Source organism: Heliconius melpomene, chromosome 11, assembly GCF_056956725.1.
Source record: "Heliconius melpomene rosina isolate 202511_hmr_F chromosome 11, ASM5695672v1, whole genome shotgun sequence".
NCBI classification, from domain to species: domain Eukaryota; kingdom Metazoa; phylum Arthropoda; class Insecta; order Lepidoptera; family Nymphalidae; genus Heliconius; species Heliconius melpomene.
Window position 1 is genome coordinate 1662581 of NC_140399.1, and position 17250 is coordinate 1679830.

At 31.3% G+C, this 17250-nt stretch overlaps 2 protein-coding genes across 5 annotated transcripts in view; one reads left to right on the forward strand and one right to left on the reverse strand.

Moving 5' to 3' along the window:
• The first annotated feature begins 37 nt into the window (after positions 1–37).
• Positions 38–3600, forward strand: GluRS-m (putative glutamate--tRNA ligase, mitochondrial). Its single transcript, XM_085192785.1, has 6 exons — positions 38–511; positions 696–891; positions 1845–2059; positions 2469–2584; positions 2871–2980; positions 3063–3600. The coding sequence occupies exons 1-6, from the start codon at positions 177–179 to the stop codon at positions 3597–3599; spliced, it is 1509 nt and encodes a 502-aa protein (XP_085048911.1). The 5' UTR covers positions 38–176; the 3' UTR covers position 3600.
• A 339-nt stretch (positions 3601–3939) lies between these two features.
• LOC146534263 (diacylglycerol kinase eta) overlaps positions 3940–17250 on the reverse strand; it is a 103504-nt gene continuing 90193 nt past the window's right edge. For 2 of the 4 annotated variants that reach the window (XM_085192779.1, XM_085192782.1), the window contains 12 exons: positions 16955–17039; positions 16419–16532; positions 16096–16268; positions 14454–15881; positions 13807–14226; positions 13478–13652; positions 13125–13250; positions 12873–12976; positions 11899–12028; positions 11503–11646; positions 11254–11376; positions 3940–10217 (listed from right to left, as the gene is read on the reverse strand). In XM_085192779.1, the coding sequence (XP_085048905.1) occupies positions 9942–10217; positions 11254–11376; positions 11503–11646; positions 11899–12028; positions 12873–12976; positions 13125–13250; positions 13478–13652; positions 13807–14226; positions 14454–15881; positions 16096–16268; positions 16419–16532; positions 16955–17039 (3298 nt within the window). In that variant the 3' untranslated portion in view covers positions 3940–9941. The remainder of the gene's footprint in view (positions 10218–11253; positions 11377–11502; positions 11647–11898; positions 12029–12872; positions 12977–13124; positions 13251–13477; positions 13653–13806; positions 14227–14453; positions 15882–16095; positions 16269–16418; positions 16533–16954; positions 17040–17250) is intronic. The other 2 variants (XM_085192780.1, XM_085192781.1) reach the window with 2 other exon arrangements.

Genomic DNA, 17250 nt, shown 5'->3' on the forward strand with positions numbered 1-17250 from the left:
CATTTTTAATAACAGCTGATTGTCAAATTAATTATTTGCTTAATTTTGTTGACATTGACAAGTGTCAATATTTATACTCGAAAATATTCAATTTTATCATAGTTTTAAAAATACAATCTTATTTTTAAAGGTGAATTTTATTAACAATGCACTATTAAATATTTCTATTCAACAAAATGTGGAAATTTACACTTAGACTTAATGCTTTACCTAAACATAAACTCTGTTGTACATATAAAACAATCGTTCCAAGAGTGAGATTCGCTCCAAGTCCTACTGGATATTTGCATTTAGGTGGATTAAGAACAGCTCTTTATAATTACTTATTCACGAAGTCTCGTAATGGTGTATTTATTCTTCGTATCGAAGATACAGATCAGACTCGTAAAGTTGAAGGTTCTGTAGATGCTTTAATAAATGCTTTAGAATGGGTGGGTATTGAGTATGATGAAGGTCCAGGAAGAGGTCAATATGGACCATATGTACAGAGCGAGCGATTGAATATATATCAGTAAGTATTTAAGTAAGAACATATCATATATAAAAATAAAAATCGTGGACGCAGTCGATAAATGTTTAAAGTAAATAAGCATAATTTATAACACAAATACACTGTTTTAAGTTTAAGGTTTTGATTCAATATTTATTTTTTACAAATGTATTTTTTTAATAATAATTGAAAACTTATATTTTAGAAAATACATACAAAAATTATTAGATAATGGATCCGCATATAAATGCTTTTGTACAGAAAGACGTCTCAACATCCTACGTAGAGATGCCATAAGACATCAAAAAATACCTAAGTATGATAACAAATGTCGCAGCTTATCAGACATTGATATCAAAGACAAGATGAAAAATGGTACTCCATATTGCATTCGGTTTAAGGTAAAAGAGTATGTTATTACATATTATGAAATATTTGTACATTTTGGAATATTTGCAGAAAAAGGAAAGGAGAACTCAGTGTTAAAACATTCCCCACTTAAATTTGTTTAATTTTATAAACATTCCCTGTTTAGTGGCATAATTTAATGCTATACTTTGTATAATAGAATGGGGAAATTTTAAAAATATAGTAGGTATAAACTTTCCTACAAGTGAGAATTGAACTCACTGTAGTGAGTCAAATACTCCCCTATCCTAAACAGCCTGAACTGTTTAGAGCTTCCATTAATTTTTGTTTATTTATAATATTCCCATAATAACAAACAAAAAGGCCAATTTCAAGAGGTTCTGATTGCAGTCCAGTTAACTATGTTTATTTTCTTTGTGGATTTTCGAAATGTAAAAATATTTTAGATAGACTCAAACCTGCGCCTTTGGGTACCGTGTATATAGCCAATAATGCCAATCTAGCCAATAATGCATATATTTCCACAAAAAATCTACCTACACAGATACTGAAAAATAAATAAATTGCAACAAGTACAATGAAACTTATAAATTATCAATTTTATTAAAACCTAAAACTTAAATAACTACTTAAATAACTTTGTAATCACTTTCCTGCCAACTGTCGAGACAATGCGTGATGGAACTAAACGCCGCACTTTTGTCTTTATATAAAATTGAGGAAATAAATCAGACATAAAATATTTTAGACCGCACCTAACGGCGCCGTCCATCCAAACGTTAAGCGATTGAGGCATATATTTTACTGAGTATTACTAAAATATTCATTGCACTGTGATGATAAGACGAAAAAGCGCGACGTTCACTTGTGCCACTCGATAATTGTCAATAAAGGGCAACGAAGTGACTTAACATTAGGTTACCTTCTATTTACCTTCCTTCCTATAAGCAGGATGAAACGTGAAATTATAAAAAAAATCAATCAGTTGTCATCAGATTGTCAGTCCTTCGAAGATTTAATATTTGGTGGTATAGCATACGACGTGTCGTTAAACGAAGGGGACCCGGTCTTGATGAAGAGTGATGGCTTTCCAACATATCATTTCGCTAATGTAGTGGACGATTATTTAATGGGCGTCACTCATGTACTGAGAGGTGTGGAATGGCAGATATCTACGACTAAACATTTGTTAATTTATAGGTAAGGAATATTTTTTTTATAGTAACGCATCGTTTGATAGTAATCGTGTAATTAATATTGTATTACTTTAATTTTCTTGCTTTGGTAAAAACGCAATGTCGCAAATATTTATTGTCGTTGTGAAAAGAATGTACTAGATTAACTTTTATCTTGCCTGCTATATTGAGGATACAGAGTGAAGCGAAGAAAAATTAAAAAGAAATGTATCTAAGGTGTCTAGCAGAGAAGGCAGTGAGAATCCACAGTTTGCTTTATTGTTTACGCTATTATCACTGTTGGGCATTTATGAAAATATGTAGTTTTAAAGATATTGCCATTTGATTAGCGGCAATCACCGAGTTTTATCTCTTCCTTTTATTTTTGTATTTTTTTTAAATATAATTATTTTTTATTACTATAATGCATATAGGGCTTTCGGCTGGAAACCTCCAGAATTTGGACATTTACCGCTCATAGTAAACTCTGACGGCACTAAGTTAAGTAAACGTCAAAGTGATGTCAAAGTAGAAGATTACAGGAATAAAGGTAAATAAAAGATTTTTTGTTTTTATGTTTCTATTTAAAAATTAAAAGTATTATTTACATTATACAGTTTCTCGCTTTGCAGGGTAGGCAGTGGACGTAGTTTTAAGATAGTTACTCCGTTATCCACTTACCCGAATCCGAGACATTGGGTTTGAGTCTGAAGTAGCGGAACTCAACGCCACACGCCGTCTTATTAGTCTAAAATTAAAGTATATAAGTTTATTTCCCGGATCGAACACCCAAACGTCATATAATGAGTCAGATTATTTTTTTTTCTTTATTTTAGGTATATATCCACTAGCTTTAGTAAATTACATAACACTCTCTGGTGGAGGATTCGATCATGTGCCTGGTGAAGGCATAAGGTTTAAGACTATGCAACAATTGGCTGAAGAGGTGTGTCATTTTCTTATATTACAATTTTTTTCTGTTGCTATTAAAAATTGTTAAAATTTAAAATTTAAATATTTGTTTACAGTTTCAATTAAACAAAATATCATCACACCCCAGTCGACTGAACTCAGACTTATTAGAAGAATGCAATCGATTGGAAATAAAACGTCAATTAAAAGACGAAACATTAACCCTTTCTTTAATAAATAAATTACAAAGTTTAATAAAAGAGAAATTCCCAAAAGAAAATCTAAATTTGGAGAAAGAACATATAAAGAATGTTTTAGAATGGGCAACATCGAGAATATCAAGAATAGAAGATCTGGCAACCCCAAAATTTGCTTTTCTTTGGATATTATCATCTAATAAAAATATTGATATAAATAAAAGCTTATTTGTAAAATTAATAAGTAATTTGGAAAATTTAGATAAATTTGAGCAAGATTCAATAAAAAATAATTTAAAACAGTTTTCTCTTCAAAATGATATAAAATTCCCTGATTTAATGAAAATATTGAGGTCCGTGTTAAGCGGTTTAAATGAAGGGCCGAGTGTGGCGGAAATGATGCAACTTTTAGGTAAATTTCAATCACTGGAAAGAATTAAAGCGGTTATGAGATAAATTGTTTGTTTTTTTTATTACTGGATTTCCCTTTTTTTATTTTAATAGATCGTAACCCAGACGCCCCCTCGAGACTTAAGCCTGGTACTGTAAACGCGACGGCTGTAAGTGTGATTCACACTTCGTGGAATTAACGGGTAGGAATCGAACCCACAACCGTTACATTTACAGTCGCACGCTTGTGCCCTTGCGCCACGCCGGCCTCTCATATAAATATAGATAATTATTATCTATTATATCTTATTATCAATAACCAGTTCAATATATAAAAAAAAATCTTGTCTTTAGGTATAGAGGAATTTTGTTTAATAAAAAGAAAGGTAAAAAACAACACAATGAGTAACAGTAAAATTTATTGAATTCTCAAATATAAATATTGAGAGAAAAATACACAGTTATTCCAAAGTGGTATCACCATTCACACGACAGAAATTTACTAAGAAATCAAATTATTCTTTTACTTATAATATAAATGTAATTATTTTTGTAGAATAATATTTTATTGCTTTACTTAAAAAGAAAATAATGTCTATGGCACTTTTTAAATTTAATAGTTTTAAAATATGGCACCAGTACATGTAAAAATTCAATTTTCTTATTTTCTAATGAAACATATTTAATTAATACATAATATGTTCATTATTTTTAATTTGGATTTGAGAAAAAAATATGAATAATCTTTCACTAATATAGTTTAGAATTGAAGAAGTTAAATTTACATAATTTAAATATAATATAATGTAATAGTGACTTAAATAAAGAGTATTATTAATAAATTCTGTTGCATTGTTTTGTTACGAATAAATAATTAAATATTATGACACTTAAAACGTTTATTGCTACTTTTAATCTACCAAAAACAAAAAAATACTGATTATTTAGTTTATCTATATTTTTACTGTAAATCTATTGAAACATTCAATATTTTTTTCGATAATTTTAAAATAATAGTAATTAAAAAAATCACAATCACACAATTTAAACTTAAAATTATGTTGAGCAGTAATTAATTCATAAACTAAAATACATTATATAAGTAATTCAAATTCAGAGACTACGCGGTTTTTTTTAGTTTCACCTATACATACATTAAACTTATTCTATAAAATTGTATCTAATTTTTTACTAGATACAATTTACTAGAATAAGTTTAAGTGTGAAATAAATTAAAACTACAATTTAAAACAAAGAAAAAACTTCAAATAAATTACTAGCAAAAGAAATTAGTAATTCACAGGTTCAGTCTTACAATTAATTATTATTAAAATGAGTTTTTTTATTACAATTGGGACATAAAAGACAGACTGGTAGGCCTTAATTTTTTGATTGATTTAATAAAATAATTTAAAAAAGTATTATACAGGAGAATTTAAGAACGTTAAACGTTGATTAAATATTTTATTTCATTATAACCTTCCGTAATATAAATAGTAAGTACATGTTTAGTACTTAAAGGCTTGTTTAGTTATGTTTAGTAACTTCAGCTGTAAAGTCAAATAAAAAAGAAAAATCTATGAAATATTTTGACCTTTACCTACTTTAAATAATAGGCATGTTGAGAGATTTTGAGAAACCATTCTATAATGTTCAGAAATATATTATACGTATATAATAAATAATAAAAGATTTAATATTAAAAAAGATTTTTTAATTAAAATTAACTTTAGCATTAATTAGCAATTAAATTTAGCTTTTTAAAATCGCACCAAAATTCGTCACATCGATGTCGTTTATGACGTCAAGTCTGAGTAATTTGTCAATACCATTGTATAGAATATAAAATATCAATTCTGCTGCAAAGAATTTAAGTTCTAACTGGAGTGACTTGCCGTATGTTATAGTTTTATTATTTCTTAGTAATCATAAATCATACACTTAATAATAAAAGTAATGGGTGTTTTGTAATCTATTAATAGAGTTTAATAATTTATTAAATACATAATTTTAGTGATTTTTTACTAGCTGTCATCATGCCTATTATAATTAATACACAGATTAAAATAATCATCATCACTTGTTGGAAAATTTAAATAAATTTCCTAAATAGCTTGCCGGTTTTTAATTAAAACTTATTTAATAATTAATATAAATAACATCAAAGCGAAAACTCATTATTCTCCGTCACACGGGAGATTATTGCTTAAAATTGTAAAATTGTTTTACAACACTAAAGATACTTAAGTAATTGATATGACATTAAGTATTAAATTAAATTAAAAATTACAAACTTAGCCTTATCACATAACACTCTTCGATTTTAATAAATGAAGTATAGTCCGACAAACACTTTATGAAGATTGTGCAGACAGGCACGAGTCAAACCCGCGCATGTACATTCGCATGCAAAATGTTTAATATGGAGTTCAGGACAGTGACGTAGCTAGGGTATTTGCTGCCTGGTGCCGCTTAGGACTTGATGCCCTTTAAAATGGTCTATAAAAAAAAAACAGATTCAAAATGTCTTCTACTCTCACGTAGATCAAGCGTCAGACACGACATGACATTGGCTACCTTTAAAAAAAATTAATTGTCGATTTTGATGCCCCTTTCCTTTTGATACCCGGTGCGACCGCACCGCTCGCACCCCCCTAGTTACGCCATTGGTTCACTTTGTGTTATACAGTATGAGGAAGTAAATCACGCTTAACCTACTTTCAAAAACGGCGAGAATCACGTGGTTTGAAAACAGGAACCGTACAGGTTTTATTTATATGACAATTGTAGTAAAAGAAAATAGAATCTATTACTATGGGGCGTAAAGGCTCCCGGGAACCGCAATCGCTTCTTAACCCTCAGCTGTCTGAATATATAATACAATTGAGCGGTTCTTAATACCGCATTTATATAATAAACGCGGTATTAAGAACCGCATCTCTCTCAAGCAGCCAAGCAGCCAAAAATTCATAAAGTTTTTGTCGGTCTATAATATTTCAAATAAAATATATATTTGTAATTAAATGTGCAAGTATTTTTTTAAATATATAAATCATCGGACACTGAAATTACATTTTTTTTTATTAATGAGCGAAAAATACTAAATAAAGGTACTTATTTGCAGGTTCTTTATATCCATTATGCTATAATGACTGAAATAATAACAATTCAAATGGCTGTCCTGTAAAATTACAAATACACACATTTTTTTTCTAATTAATAAAAAAGAAAATTGCAATGAAATGCTGAAATTCATAATAATAAAGAATACACAAAGTAGCTTCATTTAGTATTAATCGATACGGTGCTTTTAGAATTCAAATAGCAAATATATTTAGAAGTAACAGTAAAATCTAAATACCATCACAACACACCAGTTTACACTCGACATTCATTTTAATAAAGCCTTTAAGTTTTAAATCGTTAACTCTATAAAGAGTAAATTTCAACATTAACTAGAAAAATCAAATTATATCGAAGTACATAATTTCATTAACATTAAGGTACATTTATGAAAATTGGAATTAAATTATTGTAAATAATAATAATTATTAATATAATTATTATGAAAACGTGAAATATTTTTGGTAGTAACACACTTAAACGATATTTATAAAAATCGTTTACACGACGACATTATATTAGCTTACGATATAAATTTTTAAAATTTACCGAATATTGTAGATCACACTTTGATTGAGAAAAAAAATTGAAAATCGATAATTACGGTAAGTAATCGATTGCAAATCGACAAATAAACGATTACAAATCGATAAGTAACTGACTACTAATCGATAAATAACCGTTATCTATTGCATTGTTATAAATGAAGAAACTAGACAATTATTTATTAAAATATTTAGTATATATTTAATATTAAAATAGGTCTAAGAGTCTAAGGCAATGGCGCTGTGATTCACAGCAGAGTAAGATCTAGATGTGTTTAATTATTATTTATTATTTTAGAATCCATATAAATATTATATATAAATATAAGTTTACACATGTTATCTTCACACAAGAATGTGTAAATAGAAATTACTCGGAGGTACATTTATAAAAACACCTATAAGGCAGATCCTTTAAGGAGGCGCGACCGCGTCGGGGACATTACATAAATAAATAATTTGTATATATTTGAATGAAAAAGAAAATAATTATTTATATATAGAAATAAAGTTCACGTTTTTTATTCCTGAACTATTTAATTTGCAAATTTATTCAGATTTTCTAAAATCATCAACAAAATATAAAATCGATATTATAATATATTTTTTCTGTACAACAATCTTGCCATCTCTTTACAAAGAAAGAAAAAAAAAAGAATTGATAAACCGACGCGGTCCCATTATTCCTAAACATACAATAAACACATTATTAGAGATCACATTTTATATTATAAAAAGAGACGTAACGACTTTAGAAACGTCGCGTTTAGAACAAACGTAGTGAAATTACTTATTATTTATTTAGAATATAAAATTGAGAATAAGACACCTACAAGTGATTGTCTAATGGTTACTAATTAATCAAACTACTCATACTATACTGAAGTCCTCCATAAAATAACTTAAAATATTTTTTAGTATTTAGCTTCACTTTCACAGAAAAACTAGTGTTAAAACACTATTTTTCTTATTTTGCGCTTATTTTAGAGAAATTGATAACATTTCTCAAATTGAATGTGAGTTATATTTTAATCGTTTCATAATATTTCAGGAATATAATACTTTTTTAAATTAATCTATGGAGGACTGAATCTAACACAACAGATTCATTATGTAACTAACCTATCTAAAGAATACATAGTATATTCGACTAAGATATCTATTTTATTGAGAGCATCGCATATATTTGTAGCTAGACTAGTCAAGTAAAATGTTTTTGCTTTTCTTTTAAGACTTCAACTATTTTAAAATAAAAAAAATAACGTGATTGGTTAATTTGGCGGGAAAACGTGCAACAAATTAATGCTATTTAACCATATTTTTACTAACTTTTAAGTCTTTATTATTTATAATACCTTTATCTATAATATATTTCAATTAGTCTCAATAGTTAATATTTTTTAACTGTCGAATAGAATAGTCTAAGGAAAATTTTTAAAGTATAAATATATTTGAAAAGGCAAAAATCTATTGTATTTACTTCGAAATAACTGTTAAACCCTACCTCTCTAATTCAACCGGTAATTACTGTCTATTATTATTAATTCAATTCCTAGTGAATTTTTAATGTTAACGCACAATTAGCTATTTGTTTGACTCTGACATTATTGCTTTGAGATCTATAAAAAAAAATAAAGGCAATACTGGCAGCTTCGATTATAAAAGATAAAAGTTTTTTTTTTTATTAAACAAAATTTAAGCAATTATTTAGAGATTTATTAAATATCGATGAATAGTATGGTAAGTTTAAAGTAGGTAAATACCTAGTAAATTCGCCGTTCTGATCCCTATTTATTCGAATACCCGATGTATCGATATAATCGAGTTAGTTTTCCCTTTCACAACTTATTTTAGCACAATATTTAATTTTTACGTCCTTTTTCAACCATTTATTATAAATTAATAATATTATATTTTCAAATATCAGTAATATCATTAAAAATATACGATGTGTAGAAAAAAGTTATATTAAAAAACGATGTAGACAGCCATAAAGAATAAAAGACTTCGTTGGTGAAGGAACGTAGCAAGGAAGAGGTAGAAACTTCGATGTTTCTTTTAACTCAAATATTTTTAATTATACAAAAATGTCTTTAATTTTTATATCTATTAATGTCAATTTAATTTTAAAAAAACTAAAGGCAATAAAAAATAGGTATAGTTTTAAATTATTTTTGCAATCTTTCAATAAAACAAGTAACCTAAGTAATTATTATTGTATAAAACTTAAATAATATTTCCACGTAAAAAAATCACATTTTGACATTTTGGTATAACTAAAATAATTAGTCAAAATTAAGATAGAGTAGAAAATGTATTAATACTGTTATTTCTTTTAAATTCGGATTATGTGCGGTCTGTGGTAAAAGATTTCCATAATTTTCATTTTATATGGAAAAGTGATTTCAGAGGGTTTGACAATGACAATAAATATCTATGTAGGTAGAGCATGTATTTTTGAAAAAAATACACTAAACTATAGAGACAGATTATACATAATTATATTATAAAAAAGATCTGAATTAGATTCGTTGAATACGGAATTCGATTAGAGAAATTCAAAAAATTGTACAATAAGAACAAAAAAAAAGACTTCCTTACAAAGATACATCACATTACAGAAGAAACCATTAAAATTCAATATTTTGACAAGATTTAGTATATAATTAGTTATTAAGTATATAATAAAGAAGTAATTAGATTACTTAAGACCGTTCTCTTCGGAACGGCCGCGACGTCGTCACTGAAGATCCTTTACCGCTTGGAGAATCCTCTTGACATGACCTACTTTAGTAACTCCCAAATCCTTTAAATCCCTTCGTGCCAACGACAATAATTCTCGTCCTGTCACATCGTGCTTGGCGAAAGCATCGGAATATTCACCAAGTTCCAATGTTTCTAGCCACGCTTGCACTTCTTTCACTCCCCAGGATCGAACCTGCACTGTCTGTGTACCGCTACCTTCTGATACACTGCGACGACCTCTGAGCCACCGGCTGCTTGCTTTCTTCGGAACCTATAGGCAGGTAGGGGAGGGTACAATAGGGTTGATGAGGTTTAAGGGATTTCTATTATATTATAGTAATACTAATGTTGCAAGGCATGAATATCAATTATTATGGGCACTAGAAAGTTTATAATGATTATATAATTCTGTAAATAGTCGTAGTTAGTAGTTTAGTCAGTAGTTAGTAGTTTAGAAGTCCGGAAGTTGTGTCTTCTAAATAAACAGTAAAGAACAAAGAATTGGGGAGAGGTGGTACAATAATTAAAAATTCATTATTATTATTTATCCATAAAATTGTATAATTATTAAAAAATATCTGACAAAAACTGCATTATAAGTTCGGAACTCCGATTGAAGTTTTCCAAATAGACAGAAAGACAAGTATACTTGGAAGACGTAAAAAATGTTACAAGGAATGAATACTGATGGACTCTTGTATTTGGTTACAAATGTTCTCAAAAGTCAGTAAGTCATCAAATGCCTGCAGTTTGTCCTAAGTAGGTAGTAAGGGTGGTAGACTTGGAAGATAATGAAAAAGAAAACATGGAAAATAAGAAGAAAGGTATCAAATTAATCTAATAATGTCTTTTCGTGTCATCTAAAGAAAATCTGCGATGTGTTTTTGGAACGTGTACTGTGAATATATGCCGTGACTGGAGTTTGCAGGAGTTGTATGGAAAATGATAAAATTCAATAAAGTTAGAGCAGTGCTTATAGACAAACATTAAAATCAACTATTTTATTTTTTCTCTATATGTCATAAAAAGGTATTACAAAGTAGTCTATATTATTGTTAATTTCAATTTTTATTGTTAATATTTTTTTGATATAAAAATAGCAATTGTTTTTAATCAATAATAAAATTCCACCTTTATTTGTTTGGAATATCTAAATAGTAATTCCATTAGCTTGGTTACGATTCTATGAAATAGTTTCCTCATTAATATCATAGGACGTAACAGAACATTCTCAAACATCCGAAAAACATATAGAAAAGAGAAATAAATAGAAAACTACCACTGCAATAAAATATATATAAAAATACCTCATCCGTCTGTATATACGCGAGTCCATCGCGAGTCTGACATCGCGCGAGGTGAGCTCGGAGACCAGCAGACGCGACGCCTAAGTTAGCACCACTCTCTAGTAATTCGTGACAACTTTCAACCTGTTGATGAGAATTATTTTTTATTTGAAAATGGATTTTTTAGCGAAGAATGTACTTTGAAATACTAATGTGGGCACAACATTGAATGAAATGTACATTTCTTATTGAAAGTAAAAAAAAACAAACCAAATTAGCCAATAGCCGTCTCAACTGCGGCGGCGGCAGCAGCCTTCCCTCGGCGTCCTGTAGGGCGTCCGCCTGCGCCGCGACGCGCCGCGCCGTCGACAGAGCCCCGCCGGTCGCGCCAGAGCTTATGCACGCTAGCTTCACCTGTATAGGATAAATATTAATGTGAGAAACGGAATTAGTACCCATTAGGGGGGAATGAATTATTGAATATTTTATTTTTTTACTATGGTAACAAGACACAGCACGGCGTTGAGTTCTGTTACTTAGCATGCAATGTTATTGAAACTGGGGAACGTAGTGCCTTAACTTTAGGTTCCCTTTGGTTACTCTACTACAAGAGGGATGAGGGAAAGAGCGAAGCATAAATAATGTGTTTTTACAAAAAATACTCACATGCTTAACAATAGTGTTGACGTCGTCCAGTAAAACTAAGAGATGTGCTGCCTCCGCCTGCGACAATATTCTAGTCGGAGCAGAATGAGCTTTTTGCTGTTGCTTTTCATCCCACGCTCTGTACCCAAAACTAGTCATGAATTAACACACTTAACTTGTTTTTTTTAACTGTACAGTCCGCGAGGTCTAAGGTGAGCTTTACATTAGTGTGAGTGTTCATGCACAGTGTACGTGTAACGTCACTTGAGGCCTAAGCCGCTTTATATTGCTTTGACAACCCGCCTACGACTATTCGTCGTTTCGACTGATAATAATGTCACATATTTAATTCGTGATATTAAATTTTGGTGTTCGTTTTAAATAGTAAAAGATAAAGTTGACACTATCGCTGAGCAAAAATTAACAAATGTATGTGATCAAGCAGTAAATAGGAAAAAAATAACACAATGTTGTTCTTGATGATATAACGGATCGATTCATTATAAACATTCTGGCTTTACTTCTAGTAAAACTCACACATATGCAAAGCTCAGCTTAAGCCTGGCGATCTGAACGTAATTAGTTTAGTTGACTAATAACGATTGAATGTGAGCATAATCCCTATGTTGATGTTTAGATTTTTTTTATTTCATTCACTACGGAGACATGGTCCATATCTATTCATACATAATACATCTGTTTCAAATTATTTTTTCCACTGACTTGGCACGCCTTGCATATATAGTATCTTATTCTTATAAAAGTCAAGTATTTTGAAATAATTTCACGTTTGCCAAAAATGCTATAATAAAGTCTGTAGAGATTTTATAACAACGTGTACAAAGACTACCTATAATGTATCTGTACGAGAACTTAATAATGTAAATCTATAAAAGAACTTATAATTAACATTCACTGGTTTTTGCAAAGTTGCCATATTTTTCAGTGAGCGCTAGGGGAAAGCTATTTGCCCCTTATCGTCAATTTCTATTTACCTTAAGCTGGTTTCCAACGCTCTGGACCTACACAGCATTTGCGCGCGATTTTTGTGTATTATACGCACACAACCGGGGGGTTGTAGCCATGCTTCGCCATCCACCTGAAATTTAAGTTTTTTTTAGCTATATCTTGAAAAAAAAAGTAAAAATATAAAAAAGGTTGCATAATATACCTAAATAATTAAATTAAATATTATTTTTAAGATGTAATTAAGTGTATAGTTATATAAATGGTAAATACAAAAATACCTGCACAGGAACGCACTCCTCCCCCAAAATGTTAATTTGAACAGCGCGGCACTGAGCTATGCGGTGCTTCTGTAGATTGATGAGACGCGACGCCGCCATCTGCGCTGAACCGAACACCGCTACCACCTGACACAATCGTACAACGTAAAGAGACATAATTATATTATTTTCACAGGTTTAACATAAATTCATTTAGCCGTATTGTTCAAATATGTAAATAGCTATTCAAATTATTGTCACTTTCCCTTTTCGGTAAAATAGTTGCGGTGTTTATATTTGCCACTTGTCAACACGCAATGTCTCAAATACAGACAGAAATCAGAGATCACTCTACCCACATTTTTCGAACTTACTTCAAGTATACGATCATCAAAAGACGGCGCGAGAAAGAGGTCATCCCCTCTCGTTCCTCCCCAGAAATTGGTACCTCCCATAAAGGAAGATATGTTAAGAACCACAATGCCTTGTAATTCTGGTAGCGGGATTCTTTGCCCGTCGCATTCTAATTGAACACGCTGACCAAGATGTCTGAAAAGAAAATCATTTAAACAAATTATAAAGCAATAAAGTTAGTTATTATATGAAGAATCCTTGTATTAAGATTAGATTAATATTGTCGCTTTGATGGTATTTGATTTGTATAAATTATTACGTAAATACATTAAATCTTAATAACACTTACCTATAAGTCCTGTTAACCCACTCCTTCGACCCCAGGACACCATACCACATGTAATTCCTAGCTCTCGATCTACACTTCTCCGGATGTTCCTCCCTCTTATTATGAAAGTCCAATGTAATCTTAGCGTCGATTCCGATACCAAAATAGTTATTCATAACCGCTCTTTCATAGAATCCTTCTAAAAGAGTATCATCTGGGTCCATTAAAGGGCTAACAGCGGCACAAAGTGCATCTGCATTGGCTAAAAGACATTGGCTTATGAACCCTTGAGTGACATGAGGCCATGCTGGTAGTTGGACTAAAGGGTTGATTATGGGTAGTTTTTTAGCACCCTCACTGGTATCTGATTTGGTTATACTTCCACCTCCGCCTATGGTGCCACCTTCACCCCATATCGATGATACGGATGTTGATAACCTGCTTTACGAAAAAGTTTGTTTAATATTAAGTGAATGTCAATCTTTTTGGTATATATATTTTTTATCTAAATAAATATAACAAGTATTGATTTCTAGGAAACAACTTTATTAATAGGTGTTTAGAATATATACAGAATATATTGATATTACATTAAAATATTTATTTAACTACGAAAAATAATCGTGAGAGGGCTTTAATAGTATATAAGAGAGTTTGTTTTAACTTACTTATCTGGCTCGCCAGGTTTAAAAAGGCTTCCACACGATATTCGCCTAGTCGCCGCCGGAGAACAGCTTAAAAACTGCCCATATTCTGGATCTGATCCTAAAAGGCGAGGGTTATCGGATTGCCGTCTTTCTCTTTCTCTTAAATTTGGCTCCGGAGAATGTACACTCAAAGTATCGGTTCCTTGATCAAATATATCACTTAGTACTGAAGCCATTCGACTTTGGCAGTTTTTTACGCTTTTCTCTTCACTATGTGATGGTGATGGAGGCTCTACTACTACACTGACTTGAGGGAATGCTGGCATTCCTTCATTTAAGTCGAGTTTCCTATCATCATTTATCGGAGGAACCCTTAGTTTCGGGGGGCTATGTATAGTTGGAGTATCCCCTCCCAGAGGAGAGAGTTCTTCTGTAGTTTTTGGCAAAAGATGTTTAATTCCAGTATCGTCTGGAACTCTCTTCTTCATGCTTTTACGTAACTGTTTCCTAAACGATTTCCGAGCTATATCGCTGCCTTCTTCGAATTGCGCTAAGCTACAATACTTTATTTGCTCATCCTTCTTAGCAGCATTCTCAATATAAAACACTCGGTTTTCGTAACCAAATTTTTCAACATCTGTTTCAGCTGGCTTTTTGATTTTCGATATGTATTTAACTTTTCCATCATGTTTCTTTTCTAAGCTTGGATGTCGACTATCCATTGGAATGTCTGAAACAGTATCCGATGTAAATATCGTTGTGTCGTCGGTGTACGTTTCATTTTCGCCGTTTTTCCCCATCATTGCTAGCAATACTTCTTGTCCCAACATAGAGCTAATGTCATCCATAATAGATTCTCCATGTAAAGTTTCAGAGTTCATATATGTCGTTTCGGACATTTCAGGTGAATCAATGTGTCCTATTGCACAGCTCCCCTCCACGTCTTCCGGTTTAGTATCCATAATTTCTGACATTAAACTAAAATCATCACTAATATTGGACCCTTCTGAACTAGTCGCATCGATTTCTAAGTCGACACTTGAAAGCTTCCTTTCGGGCGTACATTCTCCACTCACTGGCATATCTCTGTCACTTATTTCATGGAAGTGCACATCATCTGTGTACGGTTTATCAATGTCTATAATAGTCAATTGGTCCGATTCATAAGTTTCTCCCTGTAATGATCTCTTATCACTATCGTCTGAGATGACTAGATTGGGTATGGTTAAGCTGCTGCTGTTGTAAGTACCGCTAGTTCTTTCTAAATCCGGTCTAAGAAGGTTCTTGCATGAACTAGTATCACATGATGAAATGATGGATGGCGAAAGCCGGTCTTGAGGCGATATCGAGCACGATTTGCGCTCACGCTTATCAACTTCTAAATTATCTGTACTTTCAGGTGGGTTTGAACTTATTAACTTAGCTATGTCTTCATCTACATCTGGAATGCTGAAAATAAAATTAATTATAGACACTGAATTATAGATATTACAAGTATAGGATATTTTCTTTTTATTCTTTAATATCAATATAATTTTGATATAACTATACTTATCAACACATAGTACACACCATACAAAACATATTTTTTTCTTACAACATGTATGAAATAATTTACAAACTTGTGTTGACTAATATCTTTACAGCATATTATCTAACTAACTTTTCAGGCTGCATACTAGCAGCGGAGACAGCAGAGGCGGCGGACGACCGACGGCTGTCAGCGAAGGCGCGCGGTACCGGCAGGGCGTCTGTTTGTGGAGCTCCCTCTACTTGCACTCCTGTACCAACGACTGCAGTGTTTGTACTCGCAGGACCACTATTTTGAGATACTCCCTATAAAAGATAAGATTTATAATTAGGATTTTTCTTAAGCTTCACTAGTAGCCTAAGGGGATTATAGACATACATCTCATACAATGAAAAACTCCCAATTACATCAAAATATAGCTTTTATAAGCCAAAGCTTTATAAACTCCAAGTTACCTGAGGATACAACTGCGTGAGTGTTCGTACTAGAGATCTTAAAGCACGTCGCACGCTATCAGCACGACCGGCCAGCGCGCACCCACGAGCCGCCGCCGCCCAATTCAATTGTTCCTGAAAACGAATTACTTATTCCTTAATATTTTATTATACCAATTTAAAATAATGCAACTCATAAAAGAACAGCTCCACGCTTTCTCCCAAGTAGCAGTGTAGGCAGAGAGTAGGTTACTCTTGTGTTAACTAGTGTTACTCTTTTCCCTACTTTATTTTCAATTTTATGAGATTTAAATTTTTAAGACAATTTTATAACTGCATCTTTAAAGACACTTAATAACGATCGTAAAACAAACATGGTTAAGAAATATTAAAAAAACCTTATTTTGAAATATTCGAATTCAAAGAAAAATAATGATTAAATTGTAATTTTTTTGTGGTTCGAACGACTATGGGAGACCATACAGGATGGGACCTAATGTAGACAGTTGTCTTAATAATAAAAGTATGAAATTATTAATTATTCTATTTAAATATACCTTTTCAGTCTTTTCAATGCTTCCCTTTTCGGCAGCTGGTTGCGCTTCAGGCTCGCTGTCGCTAGTATCTAATGGTTCCCAAGAACTAAAAATAAAAGACATCGTCAAAGTATTTTTATGACAGATTTTTAACTTTTCTATATAATGGAAAATTAATGTTACAATAACATATAACTCAATACATAAATGGGTGCATCTTTGGATTGCGTTGACTTAAAGCTTGACTTTTTCTATGGCCCAAAGTACCTTAGACTTGAATATTTGATATTAATTTCGGCTTGTTACTTTCTTTTCAT

Excerpts from the sequence above, each read along its gene's own strand:
- GluRS-m (XM_085192785.1), top strand. The coding sequence starts at position 177 with ATGTGGAAATTTACACTTAGACTTAATGCTTTACCTAAACATAAACTC. Across the intron at positions 512-695 it reads GAGCGATTGAATATATATCA|AAAATACATACAAAAATTAT; the intron begins GTAAGTATTTAA and ends CTTATATTTTAG. Across the intron at positions 2,060-2,468 it reads AAACATTTGTTAATTTATAG|GGCTTTCGGCTGGAAACCTC; the intron begins GTAAGGAATATT and ends TAATGCATATAG.